The 20,282-nt window shown below is 40.3% G+C and overlaps 1 protein-coding gene across 1 annotated transcript in view; it reads right to left on the reverse strand.

Moving 5' to 3' along the window:
- The window catches only part of Kdm3a (lysine demethylase 3A), a 43,630-nt gene extending 28,310 nt beyond the window's left edge, over nucleotides 1–15,320 (reverse strand). Inside the window, 8 exon segments of the mRNA XM_037203808.1 lie at nucleotides 1,568–1,656; nucleotides 1,757–1,829; nucleotides 2,050–2,174; nucleotides 2,776–2,878; nucleotides 6,071–6,181; nucleotides 7,385–7,540; nucleotides 14,435–14,648; nucleotides 15,214–15,320. Coding sequence (XP_037059703.1) covers nucleotides 1,568–1,656; nucleotides 1,757–1,829; nucleotides 2,050–2,174; nucleotides 2,776–2,878; nucleotides 6,071–6,181; nucleotides 7,385–7,540; nucleotides 14,435–14,620 — 843 coding nt within the window. The 5' untranslated portion in view covers nucleotides 14,621–14,648; nucleotides 15,214–15,320.
- Between the last annotated feature and the right edge of the window lie 4,962 nt (nucleotides 15,321–20,282).

The following is a 20,282-nucleotide window of genomic DNA, read 5'->3' on the forward strand; positions in this document are numbered from 1 at the left end:
CAGTACTATATGTGGTCAGCTGACCACATCACTTCAGTCAAATTAACGCGATCCTCTTAGGTTACGACCTCACTTGAGATGCATTTACAGTAGCTAGTGCCATCAACATTACCAGTGCCCATGTCTCCACTGTCACTTCCTCCCAAATTACACCATACATTCAAGACCCAATTGGGGCATTCCTTCCGCCCCTGAAGGTGCTTCTTTTTTTTCTCATGCCTCTTGTCCGCCAGCCATGATGAACTACTTCCCCTTAAGTAAGCACAACAGGCTCTTTCTGAGAGCTGCTTGTGAGGTGCCTGCACAACTCCTGCTCAGGACATGCCCTTTGAGCTTGAAAGCACCTCTGCGAGTCTATCTTTCTCTTTAGATAACTGGCGCTTCAAGAAGGAAGTCCGAACACCTTTTAGTCTTCAAGACTAGACATCTAGCACATAGTAAACACAGTATCTTTCTGGTTTCCTGGATGGGTATATTTGAAATTAAATGAAAAAAAAAAATTCATTTCTAAAACAATCCCTACACTCTTTTCTGAACAAAATGAGCCTCAACCAAAGAGGTTCAAAGCCCAGACATTTGCAGGGAAGACAAAAAGCTCTAATTACCTTGATTCAGTTAACTTTGGGCAAAGTATCCAAGTTCTTATTGTCTTAACATAGACGAGAGGTTCAGGAAAGGCCATTAGACTTCCAAACCAGTCTCCTGGGTTTCTATAGGGAAGTGCTTGCTCTGAATCTACCTGACCCTATAATCTCCCCTGCACTCGATACAGAACCCTAGCGAGAGTCATTCGCTGACTCTCTCCATGCTATTTTTCCTTGCCTTAACCTCCTAATAGTCAAGTGTCCCTCTTAAATGTTGTAAGCAGTCTGTTCGGTATCATTCTAGTGAATTTTTGAATTCTAAACTCTAACCTGAAGCATCATAATGTGGAAAGTTATTCATCACCACACATTCATTTGGATCCCTAAATTGTACAATTTGTTAGTCCTGTAACAGATCTGACAGACGAAAGGATGAACAGCCCCAAATAGTATATAAGAAGAAAATTAAATAAAGCAACTGACCTCATGTGGCATCTTTAAAAGCCAGTTTTTCTGAGCCAAAATTAATCAGCCATTTACTCTAAAAAGGTAACACATCTATATACTTCATCACAACTGACCAGTGCGAGTCATCATTCTCCTAAGGCTGAGGACCCTATTCAACAGACAACCTTCTTCTCACAACCCTCAAGTTCTTCCCTTCTCTCACTCACGCCAGGCATGTCTCCAACTTAATCATACAACTCAATTACCTTCAGAAACACCTCCCACGATAGTGTCACACACTGAGAATTTTCACCAAACAACTAAAAAATGAAACTGTTAGCCCCCAAAAATAGTGAACCAGAAATTTATATTATCTCCATCTGCTTGAGTATAGAAATTATGGCCAAGACCTGGAACTAAAAACAGCAGCAGACAAGACAGCACAGAGGAGCAGAGGAACTGCTCATCACTGTTAAAGACTAGCCACGCAATGTTAAAGTTAAACAAAGCTTCAGTAACAAAAATCAATCAGTTACCTCGGAGCAAGATTTTGCTTGTTTAGAAACCAAACTTCCATTATTCTCAGAAGACTTGCGTTTCACAGCTCCGACTCTTGTAGAATTACCTACAATACAGAACGGTGGGTAAGTAGGACTCCTTCTTTCTCTTACTGTGAGGAGAAAGAAAGAGGAGGAAGAAGCATGGTTTTAATCAAGGTGTCTTACCACATGTCACAAAGTTATCGTGTACAACTTCAACATGAATCAGTGCAGGGTCGACAATTTTCAGTGCTGGAATCTTAAAAATAAAACAATTAGACTGGAAATTTTTAAAATGTTGAGAACAATACTTGGAAATTAACGCAACTAACACCATACAAATAACTTCTTTTTATGACTGTTAACACTTTTTATTTCTAACATTTAATAAAAAGAAGAAAGGGCTTGACACCAAGAGCAAGCACAGCTCTGTACGGTACCCTACCCTATAAGATGGTATCAATTATCACTGCTTTTACCTCCTCACAGTTGACTTGGAGAGTCTTTGATGTTGGGTTTCCATTTACAACAGTTGCTGAAAACCACTGAGTAGATGGATCCAAGCTATAAATTTTTACTTCTGATCCAACAAGGTTCTTGTCGCCTTAAAAAGGAAAAAAAAAAAAAAAAAAAAAAAGGAAAAACAATTGCATTCTCCCTCTTAAGAATGGCAATATTTTATATTACTACATTCTATGGAATCAAGAAATACCACACTAGTCACCAAAGGTGAGCTGTCCCTTGTAGTTTTAGAATAATCTAACGCAGGAACCCCGAAGAGAACTGCTAAGGCAAAAGCCTAAACAAAACAAAACAGAAACAAAACTAAAGTAAAATCTTAATGGCTATGAAGCTGACTGAGAAACTAGTAACAGTAAACAGAAAGGTGAAGATTACCAGATAATGTCTTATCAACTTCATATGACAAAAATTCCAAATACAGCAAATCTATGTCAAAATATAGCTGATTCTCTAAGTGCCACTTCTGAACTCTCTAAATTTATTTAGCATAATAAAATCCATTGGTCACCTAGTACCCAATAGAAAACAATGAATTTGTTTTCAATTTTTGAATTAAAATTTCCCATTTCCAACATCAAAAAATATTTCTTCCAATGAAGAATAAATGAAAGTCTAAGTCCTAGCTTCTTATAGGTCCATCATTGGCTAACACATGAACTGTCAACAACAGATTATCTACACACCTTGTAAAAGATGGCTTTCATCCAAATGTTTTACAATCAAAGCTTGAAATTCTTTACTGACTGTCTGATTATCAGTAAGGGAAAGCCGAAGACTGTTTACGTCCTGTAAAATCAAAGACCGCAAGAGTTGTTTATGAATGTTAAGAGCTGGATGTTTCAATTGCTTCAGTCAGATTAGTTAAGACAGCTTCTACTAATCATTTGATTGCATGAACTACTGCAACTCTAGTGAACTGAAGGGATCTAAAAGTCACAAACCACCAGCCACAAGTATTCAGCAGACTGAAGTTAATCTCCCAAGTCAGGAGCATGAGATGAACTACAGGTTGGGCTGGAGGGGTTAAAAGCGCTTGCTGCTCTTCCAGAGGACACAAGTTTAGTTCCCAGCACCCATGTCAGATGCCTGTTAGCTGCAGCTCCAGGGGACTCAATGCCCTTTTCTGGCCTCCAACGGCACCCAATACACATGGCATACATTCATAAAAACACAAAAATAATTTATTTTCAAAAGGTATTCTAGAAGTCAACATGACATAATTTTGGTTATGGGAATAATACACAAATCAAACTGACCAATCCAAATAAAAATATTCTCTATCCCAAATCCTGTTAAGGAAGGGAAAAGCCAGAAAATACACAAGTCAGATGCATACAGTCAGTTCATCAAAATTACTGGTTTTATCAAACAATTTATTTCACATCAATCACTTCATCTAACTACTATTCTAAATGCACTTCTCTTGTTATAGAAGGTAGAGGGACAGAGAGAAACTCTGAAGGACGGCCTGAGTTAATGAGAGACTTCAGAGTACGCCCGTTCTGAGACACTTCGTTCTTGGCAGGAGCTCCAGTCTTGGCACTGCTCCATAGCCCCTGGTTTTGTGTGCACACCCAGTTATGACAAATTTATCCGGAAACTGTCCCGTCAATAGGAGTAACCTGCCAAAGCCAACTTCTAACAGGGCAAAGAAAAAGGTGTTAAGCAGAGAGCCCTCCAGCAGCAAACCCTGAGGCTTTTCTGTGACTTGGTAGCCAAGCATGGCTCACTCATGTCTCCCACTAGAAACACTAGTCTCAGAGTAAGAGACCATACTAGAAAAACCTGCATTCCTCTTTACCCAGGTAACAACAGATAAAACCCAGAAGCTCCATAAATACTCAATCACCAAACACTCGGCTGTGGGTGTTTTTAACTTCATGCACTTACAATTTCATGCTATTTACAATTTCAGGGGGAAAAAATTAAGATGATTCTCCAATTCCTACTACAAAATGAAACAATGTACTAACAAAGATAGCTCCACAGGGCTCTCCAATGAAGCAGACCAATTCTAGTCTGTTCAGGAGGGTTTTTAGGGCCCAACAAATGTGTCAGTGGGTTCAGATACCCTTTTCTTACTCACAAATTATCATATTCAATGTCAAGGCAGACTGAGAGTTTCAATTCCAACTTCTGCGTATGTCAAAGGATTTTTCAGGAGCAATCTACATTTCTTTAGAGCAAGCATACCACAGGGTAATCACAGCCTCCAACATGGAATTTGCCAGAAAAGTGCCTTTCTACAAAGAAATAAACTTTGACCGTTCTTTAGTCAAAGTAACAAATACACATTATATTCTTCAATTAATTACGTTGACAGTAACATTATGTAATTACATTCACACTGATAACCACAGTGCATTTTTCCTGAGAATAAAAACTTCAATCTCAATTTTTTTAGTCTTAAGAAACAGAACTAAGAATTCTACTTTCACTGAAAAGGTAGGACACATAAAAGATGCAAACTCTGAAAACAGTGCCCAGAAGTAAAAATTACTCTTATTACTCAGAAAGTAAACATCCACTTCAATGATAATTCCCTGACCCTTACTTATAGCAAGTCATTCTTCCATTTAAAGCAGGAAAAATCCCTTGCCTTGAGCCTCCCTAACACACAAGTAACCTGCATCAGAAACTAACTCAGGAGCAAGCACATTCCCTTGCCAATACCTGAAACATTATACAGTACATTCATTATCAGCCTTGTTTTCCAGGACAAGAAAATGACACACAAGTAGAGAGAGAAAACCAGTGTTCTAGGCTTTCCAATATAGGCCAAGCAATCCTGTTGACCACTGACTCCAAATTGCCTGTTAGCAAATGAAGACGTCTAATTAACTCTGCATGACACAGAAACAAAGAGACTCCAAATCACAAAGCAGAAGTGGACAGGGGGCTTAGTAAAGCTTAATAAAATGCTATCTAAAAGATGAATGTTATCATGAAGCCAACACTATTCTTAAGGTAGCAATCCCGCCCTTCTAAAAAATTCTTAACAAGCACCTATGAGCAAGATCCAAGAGCTGAACTGTTGTAAAGAAGAGCTGAGTTTTGCAAACTGATTGCATGCACACTGTGACTACTGCAGCTACTGACAACTGACTACACTACACAATCGCTAACAACACTCGACAAGGGAACACAGAACAACTGCTCTGAGGAGGAGATATACACCAACTTGGTGAACCTCTAGTCTACATTTCATCAGCTGATCAATATGCAACAATTTTATATTATGTCTACATCTGCTCAGAGACAGATGGCTCACTTAATATATATTGCTATTCCATTAACCCTGAACCTCATGGCTGAACGAAACTTAGTATCTAATGTAACCTTTCTTTCTTTACTACTGTCTTGTACCAGACAGCACTTAAAACAATGAAATTACAGGGGGAAAAAAAGGAAAGAAAGAAAAGAAAGAAAAAAGCAAAGGGGATGGGAGAAAATGGAACAGAAAAAAAAAAAGCATCACTAAAATGCACAATGAAATTTCTTCACACTATCAAAGCTGAAGAAGGCAGAAGATAATCTCCCTGTGTGACTTCAGCTGGGACTGGCATTGGGAAAACTGAAAATTGTTGCTCTGTGCAGAACTCCACAGGGCCATGCACCACAAGCAGCAATTGGGGGTTATAAATACATTTGAGCAAAAAGGCAAAAACTCACAAGCTAAGACCCATGAATGAAGATTACATGTATGTATACCTATATAAATAGTAACTTTGAAAAATCATTTCATATCGCATACCTTTTTCCACAGCACACAACACATCAATGTGATACTGCTGTCCTTTTAATTCCAAAGGGACAGCACAAACCCACAGGCTAACACTAAGAGATGCTACCCAACAACTAACTTTGGTAAGTTTTTTCCCTATTAGGTATCTGCATGAGGGCAATGAATAAGAGTGTTTTACTTCTCCCATTAAGAGAACTTCTATTTGTATGTTAAATACTGTTCCTATGGTTTACCTGTATAGGCTTCAAAAGGTCTTTGGAAACAAATACACTTTGTTGATCTCCAAGGAACCGAACAGAAGTTATGGATCCCAAGCCAGCTTTGTCTAGTAGAGATTTGTACATCTGAAAACAAAACAAAAAACTGTTATGTCACTGTAATTGCTATCAACAGCATTCTGGAAACAGGAATGGGCAATTTTCCACACATGAAGAACGTGACAAAGCCATTAAGTTTTTATTTACTACAAGGATTTCCTAACATTTGTACTGCCACCAGATTACAACATTTATTTAAACATAGTAATTTAAACCAGATATACATTTGGGAGTTATTAACACACAGGTCTACAGATCCATGATTTCCCAAAAACTTAAGTTGGAAAAAAAAAAAAAAAGTGTACATGTTTTTCTGAGAGACAGGGTATATTTTTAGAAAATTCTTAACAGCTGAGAAAAAATAAAGGATGAAATACAACCACAACCCCATATTGCTCAAACATCTACAGTGGCTTTTCAATTAGAGACAAAATATAAACTTTTGCTAGCACCCTTCACAATCTGCCAGTTCTCCATCCGCTTCCCAGCTTTTCCAACTACTCCATACATGACTCTTCTTGTTTCCAGCTCCAGTTTGTACCCCATAAAATCTAGCCTGTCCTCTCCAGACCTACACATCACTTTTTTGTTGTTGTTTTTGGTTTTTCAAGACAGGTTTCTCCAACAGCCCTGGCATTCATTCTGTAGACCAGACCAGGCTCTGCCTCCCAAGTGCTGGGATTAAAGCAGTGTGCTACCACGCCTGGCTGGATCACTTTTGCTCCATACTTACAATGTGAGTAAAGCAAAAGCCTGAGTTTACAGAATCTTGAGCTCTTTCTTCCCACCCTCCCCACCCACCACCTCAGGTCCTTTAAATGCCCACTGAGTCCAGTTAACACTGCTTGTCAGAATGCACTTGCCATACTTTTAAAAAAGTTAGCAGCAAATTTCAATTTTCTTCAAGTGCTGACCATCTGGCCAAACCAAAGGATCTGTGTGAATGTACGTCTGCTATATTCTAACTTGTTACCTTGACATTATCTCCACCTCTATTTCTAAGTGAAGAAAATAAGACCCTAAAAAGTCATGGGACCTGCCTAGAGCCACAAAGCTTGTAGCAGGGTAGACAGAAGATCCTGAGTTCCTTTCTAACTCTTCCGTCTTGTCACACATGGCACTATAACTGTTTCCCTCAAGGTCAAAGGGGCGTTATATTTCCCTTGTTTCACCCAAAATGTTAGATTAAATGTTCTCTATTTGTCAGTTTATGAAACAAGTTTTACTCACTATTGCAGGCCATTGAATAACTCGCTCAGGAATTTCAGGTGATTTTCGTTCCGCCAGAACCAAGTTATGCTCTACTAAAAACACTCTCCTCAGAAGGCTGTAGACATCTATCCATCTTCTCTTCCTCCAAGACTCCCCATCAAATTCTACACACACCTAAACACAGTAAAGCAAACTCAATTATAAATGCTGAAGTTTTATGCTCTCATTATTCTACTTGAATGCATGATGTTTCTACCGGGCATGCCATCCCCGTTTCACAGCTATAATATGAATGACAGATAACCACAGTCACACAGGGACCAAGCTCTGGCTCCTAGGATACAAGTCTAAAGCACTTAGGGTCAGTGCCCTCAAGAAGACCTCTGAAAGTCCCAGAACTCAGAGAACCCCCAACTAGAAGGTTTTTACATATGCTAATTAGTGTGGTCTTTGGAGAACTACAAGGAATCTGAAACCCAAAATACTTAGTGTGCTACACTCTAGTGTTAGCATTAAAAGCGTGTTTAAAATGACTCCTCCCAACAACCTACCTTCAGAGGTCTCCACTATCAGAAGAGCTTAGCACAAAGCCTGATATATATGGCTTCTCTTCAACATTCCTTCCAGCTAACCTCGGAAATTCACCTCAGAGTTAGAAGCCTAAAGTTAACTTCTTTACTCCATAAAGAAATAGACATATCTCTAAAGGCCTGTTGTTGTCTGATTTCCAGTACTGAGAAAGAATCCAGGCAAGTGCTCCATCACTGAGCTACAGCCACAGCCCATACAGTTCCTTACATGAAAATTATGACAAAATATACAAGCAAAACGGGGGGAAAAAAAACAAAACATAACCGCAAAGCAGGTCTGTTAGTGTCCCTGAGTCAGGAATTGATCACAAGTCATAAGACCTTAAATTATATAAAATTACTGAAAACACCCCATTTCTCTAAGTCATTTATTCTAGATATTTAATCTTTTTCAACAGATTTCAATAAAATAATTAATATCCAATGCAGAAGAATCAATTATTTTTATTTAAAATTTCTCCTCTGACAAACCAGCCTCATTTTGAGTTTCAAGGATTGATTAATCTTTTATCTATGGAGTCTGCTCACGATTCCCACTCCTCCTCAGCAGTTCAGATTACTAGCTCACTTCATCTGCTAAAAGCTAGAGAATCCTTTCCTTGAAGGTCAGCATCCTGTGGACGGAATGAAAACATCTACCATTCTTCCTAACTCTCACGCACGGTTGCTATTTGTGGAAGACTGATACATAAAGTCTAATGCGTAAAAGTCTGTGTCTGCTTCTGCATACCATCATGTATCCCTGGCGCACAATTTCTAATTATTAACCAAGTTATTTAAATGAATAAATCAACCTTTTCTCTCTGAACTGGCTCGTTTCTCTTATCTACTTAAAGGTGATGAGTTCCCAGCTCAATACTGTAAACTCCAATCCTAAACCTTCCCAGTCTACACTCAGGCTGTGGGCAAGAGATGGCTCAGCAGTTAAGAGGACTTGCTGTTCTTATAGAGGACTGGGGTTTGGTTCCCAGCACCCAAACAGGGGCACATAACTTAACTCCAGCTTCATGTTCAAAGTCCACCATGTTCCTGTTTCCTAGCCAGAGAATCAGTTCACATCAGCCTGAAGCCTAACCCAGTTTTCACTGACAGCTTTTTTCTATGTATCAGAAATGTAATAAAAGGGATAACCATAAACAAAAGTACAGAATTAGAGATGTGAGCTTGAATTCCAGCTCCAAAGTTTTATTAAAATGATTTTACATGAACAAAATCAACATAGGAAACCAGCTAACCTGAACCCTAGCTAAGAACCCATCATTTTGTATGATGTATAATAATAAAGTAGGTGAGTCTGATGTACAACATGAGCACACAATTTCGTATTTCTAGCACCCACAAAAAGCTGAGCACGGCAGCACATGCCTGTCACTCCAGTGCTGGGAACAGACGATGTGGAGGTTTGTTGCTGGCCAGTCTTGTTTAGTCAGTAAGTTCCAGGCTCAGGGAGACACTATCTCAAAGAGTAAGGTGGAAAGTAATAAGCAAGACACTCAGCATCAACCTCTGGTCTCTACCACACATGTGCACACACCTGCATACGACACACACATACACTCAAAAGAAAGAAATACATACACTGGTTAAAAAGTCTAAAACTTAAATTTAATCCTTTGAATCTTATTTTACTAGCTTCAAAATAAAAATATGAATTTAGATTTAAAAATAATTATGAAGTATTTCTGGGCTTTTTTTTTTTTTTTAAGACAGAGTCTTATGGCTCTAGCTGTCCTGTAACTCAGCTGTACAGACCAGGCTAGCCTTAAACTCAAGAGATTTGCCTGCCTCTGCCTCCCAAGTGATGGGATTAAAGTATATGCCACTCTGCCCAGCTTAGACCTCATGGTAACTCTCACTGCTAGATCAAGTTAGGACTGGAAAAGAGTCCACAATGTGATTATAGAACATCTAGCTATATTCACAAGGAATAGGGGAAGGATTCCCTTTAAGTAGCTTCCCAAAACTTAACTAACATCACAATTATTATCCATTCACTATTTGAAGCTTAACATAACCTAATTAAAAAATCAAATGGGCCAGGCGGTGGTGGCACACGCCTTTAATCCCAGCACTCAGGAGGCAGAGGCAGGCGGATCTCTGTGAGTTCGAGGCCAGCCTGGGCTACCAAGTGAGTTCCAGGAAAGGCGCAAAGCTACACAGAGAAACCCTGTCTCGAAAAACCAAAAAAAAAAATCAAATGAGAACTCTCAAATTTCAGATACTTACAGAAAAAAAGACTTAGCTACTGAAAACTGTCCAACTTTTAACACTGCAAAATGATAGCATCATCTACAAAGTCTAATCCCAAAACCATACAATCATGTTTTTAAAAAGAACAACAAAAAAAATCTCAAAGTTTACAATTTTTTGTTGGGCTGCATTTATAGCTACCTTGGGGCACATGCCAAAGGTTGGACACATCTACATGACTTTCAAGTATTAGGTTGTGTTTGGCTAAAATTCATATTAGCTCTGGCTTTAAAAAAAAAAGATGACTTGTACAAAATATATGCTGTAATCCAAAACTTAGGAGCTTTCCTCAACAATCTTTAGTTTCCTATCAAAACCCTGTATGTCTTTTAAAAGCCAAGGTTGCAGCTCAGTGGTGGACGCTTGCTTAGCATGCCGGAGGTCCTGAGATAAAAAAGTCAGGCACAGTGGTGCAAAGCAGGGCGACCAGGAGTTCAATGTCTTCCTCAGAGACAAATTAAGTATATGAGATCTGTCTCAAATTATCAAAATTAAGGGCACTCCTCAAGATACTCACCTGCCAATATTTCTATCAGAAGATACTCACACTCAAAGACAACTGTATGCCCTATCAATCTAGCCAGTTCCCATTGCGTTCTTTCCATGGGTGTACAAAGAGATGTTACTTATGCTTAATTAACTATGGTTCACTACCTATACTTTCCAAATTAGTTTTTCTTTTAATGGAGTATTTATAAGTGGTACCTATCAGTCTATCAAATCTTGATCAGATGTTGGATAGTTCAAACTATTTCAAGCTAAGTTTTCCCCCAACAGTGAAATCTTTAAGCTAATGGAGAAATGTTACATCTGATCAAGCTATTCTCCAAACCTACCAATTTTGGTTTAAAACTCACCTCACCTTGGTATTTAATTATAAAGCCTTTCGAAATGCCAAGGAAAATGTGTCCAAGTTCACAGTAGGATAGCGTGGTTAAGCACAAGTTCTGATTATACACTGACTCTATGCCTAGCTCTACAATGCAGAGCATTAGTAGTTTCACTACTCCATAAGTTAAAAAAAAATTCAGTGTGTGTGCATGTACTTATGTGTGCAATGCTACTTAAAAATCCTACAACCTAGCTAGGCAGTGGTGGCACACACCTTTAACCTCAGTGCTTGGGAGGCAGAGCCAGGCGGATCTCTGTGAGTTTGAGGCCAGCCTGGTCTACAGAGCAAGATCCAGGACAAGAACCAAAACTACACAGAGAGTCTCGAAAAAACAAAACAAACAAAAAATCCTACAACCTAACTAACATTCAATTTTAAGAGGTAAATGGTGTTTACTGCACTGTGCTATGAGTTTCTAATTTTTCATAGCTTCAATGGCAGTGGAATCCACAGTTTTCCAGTTCAATTGGTATAGAAGGACAGAGACTGGGCACCAATCAAAGCATCCAATTGCTGACAGTAAGAAAAAATAGTATACACAGGAAATAAAAACTACTTATTTTCCAAAGAGCCAAAAGAGGGGGCAGAAAACTCAAGAAACTGTCCATTTAATGGAACCTAAAGACCTACACAGGTCTTTCCTACTTTAAAAAAAAATGATCTTACCAAATAGGACACTTACAAGGGATCAACTGGCACTTGACACATAATAACCATTTGATAATTAATGACTTCACCATAACTTCTTCAGAATCCACTATTACATATATTGCTTTTCTAACCTTTAAAATCATTTTGTTACAAAGTCTTTTTCTAGGTGAAACAATGTTAAAGAGCCTTCACTCTAGTTATCCTTCATCCAACTGCAAGTCTAGAAAGGCTAGTATTATTTGTACTAACAGTAAATGGACAGTTGCACACAACTTGAAATTCCCCTGAATTTAGCCTAGTCACTCCATCACCAAAAGATACTCCCTAAACCCTCAATGTCCCTAAGCCCAGATGTAAACATAGTCTTAACTACTTGATTCTTGCTTTAATCTAAGCACAACTTGGTTCTAGAGATTTTTTTGGTTTGTTTGTTTTGAGACAGGATTTCTCTGTGTAGTTTTGGTGACTGTCCTGGATCTTGCTCTGTAGACCAGGCTGGCCTTGAACTCAGAGATCCGCCTGTGAGGTAGAGCCATGCGCTGGGATTAAAGGCGTGCACCACCCAGACTTTTAAGATACATTTTTGATAAATACAATGTGTGCCTAAACTCAATTACTTTTGCTATTCAACTAGGGAATGTAGTGATAAATGCTTGTGAAAAAGAAAGATTTGCACCTTACACAAAGACTAAGTCATAAAATTTCTCAGTAAGGCAAAATCCTTCAGAACAAAAATTTTCAACTGAAATCCCAGAATACACACTGGCAAACATGGATTCAAATCCTCCCACCATCATTTAGCAGCTAGTCACGCCAGCCTGGACCAAAGACTGAAAGTGAAGCTCTCACCCCCTCAGTGGCTTCTGGAATCAGGAATATGGAGACGAAAATACATGTTAAGGACCTTTTGCATTGCATGTGTAATCCAACAGGTCCTTAATCACACGAGAAGGAAATACCTAGTGCCTGTCAACTTCCCAAGAACTAAGGACTATAAAGTTTAAATACTGCTCCCATTTAGATCAGATCAAACAAATATACTAGAATTTTTTTTTTAACATGACAGGTGAAAAAAAACACAACCATTTTATGTAGAAAGGTTATTAGCCAAGAGCAAACAGAATGGTCATCCTACAGAATTCACTATCTCTAAAACCAGACTTGGAAGAATGAGTGGGATGGGGGAGAAAAGCTCCATCCACTTCAAAGTATGTAGCAGCAGTACTGCTGTGCACTGCTCTCAGCAGGCAGCATGATGGTAGTGGGGGAAGCCTGGAGGAAAACTTCCTGAGTTAGAATATGGTAATTCCTAAGGTGGAGGCCCTAGGCTAATCAACTTAGTCTTCCCTATGCACAAGATCTTTATCTGTAAAATGGGATCAACAACAGTACTTAGTAGCCCAAAGTACTGCTATAAGAACCAAAAAAGAGTGTAGCTGTTACTGATCACAATGATACTTGAACTGTGGTTTAAATGCCCAGTGGTCCTCTTCTCTTGCAACATGAATACAAGGCACATGGTGAAAACTGTAAATACATAACCAAATATCCTTTCCCAATAATCCTCTGTAGAAGACTTGTAATAGTTTAGGCATGCACTGTCAAGTCTGTGTTCAAATGAAGTTTCAGAAATCAACATTCAACTGACAATAGCTAAAACTTGCTTCCTTTGAGTAGTTTTCAAGAAAAGGGAAAAAACATAATGAAGTAAAGATCCCAAAGAATGTATACTACTCAGGATAGAAAAGTCTTCTGTCCTGACAAGCTTCCTTTAAGTTATCACCACTTTGGAGTCTTTGTTAGGAATCTTTTCTCAGATGTTTTTGCACAAGGGAGTCATTGATGACACAATGGCTTCCTCACTGCTTGTTTCCAGACTATCTTTTCACACTAATACTTGTATCAGAGAGTAGAATTCATCCTTTCAAAAGTTCTAACTGAAAAAGCTTCCAGTGTCATTCACATTAAAAATATATTCACTGGTCACACCAGTTTCTTTTCTCTCCTTCCTCCCAAACACCCACGTGTATTATTTCTGAAGGTATTACTCCCAAACACCCAGAATGGGGCAGCTCCACCCAAGGCCTCCATATATGGTCATATCCACACCAAGCCAGCCTCAATGACCACAGGAACTCACTCCTGCCTCACTAACCATACACCAACAAATACCCACCCTAACAAGCTGAACAGAACGAAGCTCCTCCTTCTACATTCATACTTCATTTCCAAGTTGTAAAGTTCAAAAAGTTGAGCGAACAAAAAAAGTACTTCTAGGCTAGCCCTCGATAATTAATGATTCTAACCGTCACCCACTTCTCTAACCTATTACTAATAAACAATACTCCTCCCGTTGGGGGCATAATCAGACAGTCCTGGTGGGACCCAGCGCCCGTATTAATGAAGCATGTCTGAACAACCCTAAGCCCATTATTAATCTCAGGCAGCTGGAGCTCTAGGCCAAACACACCTTGACACTACACACCATTTCAAAGACTTTCAAGGTCTAGATTTCTGCACCTTTAGATCACATGCCAACTTTCTAGTGGCCCATTTCAGAAAAGAGAGGGAGGGGCGCTGGACTGCCGCGTTACCAAGGTAACTGAAAACCGTCTGACTGCCCAGCCCCAGGAGATGGGTCTTTTTGTTTGTTTGGGGGTTTTGTGTTTTGTTTTTGTTTTTTACCTTCAGATCTTTCTTGGTAACGTCAGTGTGGGAAACCGCTCGAATGGTTCCCGACAGCCAGGGCCACTCTGCGACTCGCTCCAAGTCCCAGCTGTCGTGGGCGCCGTCGCTGCCTTCGGCTGCGGACAGACTGAGGAATCGCTTCCCCACCAATACTGGCCAACTTTCTCCGAGCGTGAGCACCATGGTTCACGCCAGCAGGAAGGGCTCCTCCCTGCAAAAGGCACAAAAACAAAATGCGATGGGGGCGGCCGAGGTCGGAGGCGGCCCGAAGAGACGAAGCGCCTGCGGGGACCGGTGGAGTGACACCCCCGCAGGTGGACCCCGCACCCCAAGCTGCCACCCGCGCCTCCCCACCCCCTTCAGCACTCCCCCGCCGCAAACACCGGCCCGAGTGCCGCGTGACCCTCTCGCCCCACCAACTTTCGCTTTTTCCAAACCTTTCGGAGCTGGACGCCGAGGGAGAGGAGGGAGGACTGAGCCGCAGAGCCAGTGCCTTTTCATAAGTGTTCGTCCCCTCGCCCCGGCAAAGAAAAGGCTCCCCTAGTGCAGAGGGCTCGTCCCAGCGGCCGGTCCCCGCCCCGGGCGGCCTCGGAGCCGCCGTGGACTAGCTCGCGACTCGACACTTGCCGCGCCCCCGCCCCCCGCTTCCGGGCCGCCGACTCGGGCGCACCCCCGCCCGGCCTGCGCCGTGAACCGGGGCGACGCGGCGGCCGCCCGCGCGGGCCCTTCACCTTTCTCCCTCGGTCTCCCGCAGCCGAGGCCCGCGGCGCGCTTACCCCGCCTCCCGCCTCCCTGAGTCACCCGCGACGGCGACAAGAGAGACCTGCCGCCCAGCCGACTCCAGCTCTGACTTGGTTCAAGAGCTCTCTCTCACAAGACACGCACAGCCTCCCGGGCCCGCCCCCTCGGAGCCGCTGCCACCGCCCATTGGCTGATTCGCGGGGGCTGGGCGGGGCACCGGAAGAAACTCTCCGTTTCTATTGGCTAGGATGAGGAGGGCGGGGCGAGGAAAAAAAAACAATTCCTTGGCTGCCTCCTCCCTTTTCCCCCCCCTCCGACTCGAAGCCGACCCCCCATTAGAGCGCGCAGAACGCAGACGGCGGATCCCTCCGCCGCTGCCCCATTCTTCCATTTGTTGCCTCGCGCTACGCAAAAAAGTCCCGCCGCATCGGTTGTCGACTTTGAAGCCAGACAGAAAATCGCACAGGCTCACAGATAAGACTGAATGGGGAGACCCGGGACCGTGAGCGCCTATTGGATCGCGCTTGAAGCGCGTAGGCTGTCAACCGAAGACGGACCTGCCAAAGGCGGAAGAATCTCACGGGGAAAGGGGCGGGGGCGGTACACAGTCTGCGGGGGAGGGACGGTATGGGACGTGCGGTTTCAGGCGTACGCAGCCAGGGGGAGGAGCGACTGGGCTCCGGAGGCTCGTGCGCAGGCGCCGGGCGGGGCGGACCCCGAAGCTTGGGCTGATGGGTGAAATGGCCGCTGGAGGCGCAGGCGCACGTGGTGCCGATCGAGAATGTCTAAGTCGGCCATTTTGAAGGACAGATGAAGAAAGGCGTGGAGCTACTGGAAAATGATGTTCGTGAAATCTAGAGGCAAGCAATCTATTAAGTGTTGTGGTGGGTGTATTTCTTTTTTAATGTAAAATGGATAGAAGATGTTCTGAGACTTAAGAAATTTAAAAAGTAGATGAGTTTACGATGAAAGTGATAATGGAAGAAAAGGTGACTTTGAAGGACAAAAGAGAGAAAAGATGACTATGTGGCTTGTACCAGAAGATTCTTGGTTGAATGAAGAAATGGAATGAATAATTGAAGACTTTCTTTATGAAGCCTGGTGCTTGACCCAGCATCACATTTAATCTTTAACATAAAATAAGTGGAAATTTTCAGTTTTACAAATGTGAAAATGGAATATCAGATGAAGTTAAAAAATGTATTAAACTGAGCAACGCGGCAGCGCACACACCTTTTATCCCAGCCCTCGGGAGGCAGAGCCAGATGGATCTCTGTGGGTTCGAGACCAGCTTGGTCTACAGAGCAAGATCCAGGAAAGGCACCAAAACTACACAGAGAAACTCTGTCTCGAAAAAAAAACAAAAACAAACAAAAAATGTATTAAGTAATGGATATACAATGCAAATTAGTACCAGATGTTCATTTTGAAATATATTTAGTCTGAATATATGACATTAAAAAGTTAAAGCTTGAATAGTACTGAAGAAGCAACTGAGTTGGATTTATAATATGCAGACCATTATGAGGTAGGAAATGGAATGAAGAAACCTGTCCACGTCAACAAAAGGCAGAAATGGGACCAAGAAAAACAAAAGAAAAAAGAAGAAAGTATGATAAAAATAAAATGACAGGAATAAGTCCAATTGTTATTACAATAAATATAAATGGGTTAATTTTACTAATAAATGTGGAAAGTTACTTAGTATTATAAAAAAATAAGTTCAGACACAAGAAATTGCAGCATAAGAAGCTTGAAATAATTATGGTAAATTTTTATCAAAGTAATCAAAAGAAAACTACTTTAGCATCTCTGTACAGTTATATATCATTTAATAAAAGATATGTTCTGAGAAAAGGTTCAGTGATTTTATCACAGTGATAACATAGTGTGCTTACAGAAGCTTACATGTCACAGAAAACCTTATGGGATCACCATTGTATATATAGTGTGTCATTTGACAAAATATTGTTATATAACTAAATAAAAGTAAAAGCCTAAAAAGAGGCATGGTGGTGCATGCTTTTAATCCTAAACACTCTGGAGGTAGAGGCAGGCAGATCTGTGAGTCCCAGGCCAGCCTGGTCTACAGAGCAAGTTCCAGAACAGCCAGGGCTACACAGAGAAACTGTCTTGAAAAGCAAACAAACGAAAAAATAAAAATAAAAAAAGGAAAGAAAAAGAAAGGGAATAAAGTCCTAAAAAAAAAAAAAAAAAAAAAGAAAGGATTTTATACTAATGAAAGATTGGGTCTATAAAATAATATATAATATTGAACTATTCTTACTGAAAATATGAACTAAAGTTAATAGTACTAAATTATAAGATAATTTTGATGATTAGTAATCAGCATAAATGCTATAAATCCACCTATCTCAGAAATAAGCATCTTAAAAACAAGAGGATGTGGAAGTCATGTAGTTAACTCATAATTAGAAAATAATTGCTGAGGCATAAATTCTCCTAAATCACAAAAAACAATTTTGTTTTCTTCATTACTCCAGAACTCAAGAAAAGTTGGAAAGATATCCAGTGTGCTTTATGAAGTTACAAAGTCCTATTACCAAATCTGAACCAAAAAAGTACAAGAAAAGAAAATTGACTATACTTCCATAGATGGGAAATTCTCTTATTTAGTTGACTTATTGAAAAACATTCATGTTTGTTGCTAATTATTAACATAATCATTGTGTAAAATAATGGGTTTCATTTGGAGATTTTCATAGGTAATTCATTTTGGTAATATTCATTTCTATATTACCCTCTTATTTTCCTTCTCCTTCCTGCTAGTCAGAGCTGCCTAGAAAACTAGAAATATTAAAAGGAAATTGAATGTTCATGAGCTTAAAACTTTTATGAACATCCAAGAAACCAAGGTGTGAGTGTGTGTGTGTGTGTATATCCTGGGAAGCCACCTAGCAAATATGAACTGGAAGATAAGACAAAATAATTAATTTTAGTGATCAGCATTCAGTGGATGTGGGGAGTAAAACAGAAATAATCTAAATGTACTTCAGTTAGAAAATGAGTAAATAAAGTGAATAAAAGGAACCAGCAGTAATTCCAGCACTTGGAAAATGGAGGCAGGAGAATCAGGAATAGATAATTAGCCTTAAGCATATAGGAGTTCAAGGCTGGTGTGGGTTACCTATGTATGATTGTGCCTAAAAAATAAACAAGACATGGAAAATAGATTAAAAAATAAATGGAATGTGGTCTTTAATACTGAAAGTTTCAGAATACTTGAAAAGGAATGAAAAACTCTAAATGTACCAGTAGATTACCAAAGCCTTTTGAGGAAAAAGTACTGCAGTTGCCATTATCACTACTTAATAATACATACACAAAAATACTCTATATGGTCCATTAGTTATAGAAAATTTGTACACTGGTTACTGGTATGTGAAGGCACATACCAGTGTTGACTGGTAGTCGTTGATTAACATTACTTATGGTCTGTTTTTTTTGGTTTTTTTTTTTGTATTTTAGTTTTTTACATTAATTTAAATTAAGAAGTGCAACCAACACCACTGTCTAGATCCAGAACACCTGCATCATCCCCAAAAGGGATGTTGTACACATTAAACAGTCCTCATTCTCACCCTGGCAGCCATTAGCTTGGTTTTTTTCCTCTATAGAATACTATATTCTGGAAATTTCATAAAAATAAAAACATACAATATGTGTTCTGACTTCTTTCAGTTAGCAGAATATTTTAAAGATCTGATCATATTGTAAATTTATAATTTTTATGGTCTTCATTATAATCCACTGCGTGGATAGGCCATGTTTTGTTCATTCACTAATTAGGTGTTTGGATTGTTTATGCCTTTTGATACCACCAATAGTGTTACTATGAATACCTACATACATAGGGTTTTTTTTTTATTGGTTATCCAATTTTTAAAATTCTTGTGAATGTAAAATAAGAAGTAAAATTACTAGCCATAAGGTCAAGATAAAAAGTGTATCTAATAAGCCGTGTGTGTGTGTGTGTGTGTGTGTGTGTGTGTGTGTGTGTGTATGGCAAGATGACTGGATAAAGATGCTAGTCTCCAATCCTGAGGACCTGAATTCTAGCACCAGAACCCACACAATGAAAGTTGGCCTCTGGCCACCCACATTCAAAATGTAGCAAATGCACAGAAGTGGAGTCAGGACATTACATGTGGTATCACCACACCTGGCATTTAATTTTTTTTAATTACTACCATTTATTTATTTTGTATGTGTGTGTTCCTGTGGAGGTGAGAGGACAACTTTTGATAGTTAGTTCTCTCCTTCCACCGTGTGAATCCAGAGATCAAATGGGTATTCAGGCCTGGCAGCAAGTGCCTTTACTTGGTAGGCCACCTTGCCAGGCTGCTCTTGGAATGTTTACATGAGCTCTTGGCATCAAACTCAGGTCTTATTGCTTTCAAGACAAGCACTTTTACCAACTGAGATACTCTTCTGGCCCCCTCCTTCCCTATCAGTCCAGATCCCAGCATTAACAATGTGCTGAAGACACTTGAGAGTGGAGAAAAGGACCATTTACAGAGTAAGGGCTGATATGAAGAGCCACAGAACGATGATTGAGACATATCAAGGCTTTCAAACACAGAACCTATTACCAACCATGGTCTAAAGGGGCAAGAGAACTGTCATGGCTATTTTTGGTTGTCAACTTGACTATATCTGGAATAAACTACAATCCAGAAATGGAGGGCACACTGTGATCCAGATCTGGAGGCTGGAAGAGACAGGCTTTTGATCCAGATCTGTTTCTTTGTTTGTTTTGTTTTGTTTTCAAGAAAGAATTTCTCTCTGTATAGTCTTGGTTGTCCTGGACTGGCCTCGAACTCAGAGATCTGTCTGCCTGTGCTTCTCAAGTGCTGGAACCAAAGACATGTGCCTCCACACCTGGTCTTTGATCTGGATCTTGAGGTGGGATGACACACACCTTTACGAATGTCTCAAGGGATGAGGACACACCTTTCATCTGGGCCATACCTACTGCTGGAAGCCTGTCTAAGAACAGTGGAAAGGCCACTTCCCTGCCTTGCCATCAGATCCGTTCCTTCACTGGCATTGGAGCCTACACTTCGGGATCCCAGCATATACA

This window comes from Peromyscus leucopus, chromosome 3 (assembly GCF_004664715.2).
Source record: "Peromyscus leucopus breed LL Stock chromosome 3, UCI_PerLeu_2.1, whole genome shotgun sequence".
NCBI classification, from domain to species: domain Eukaryota; kingdom Metazoa; phylum Chordata; class Mammalia; order Rodentia; family Cricetidae; genus Peromyscus; species Peromyscus leucopus.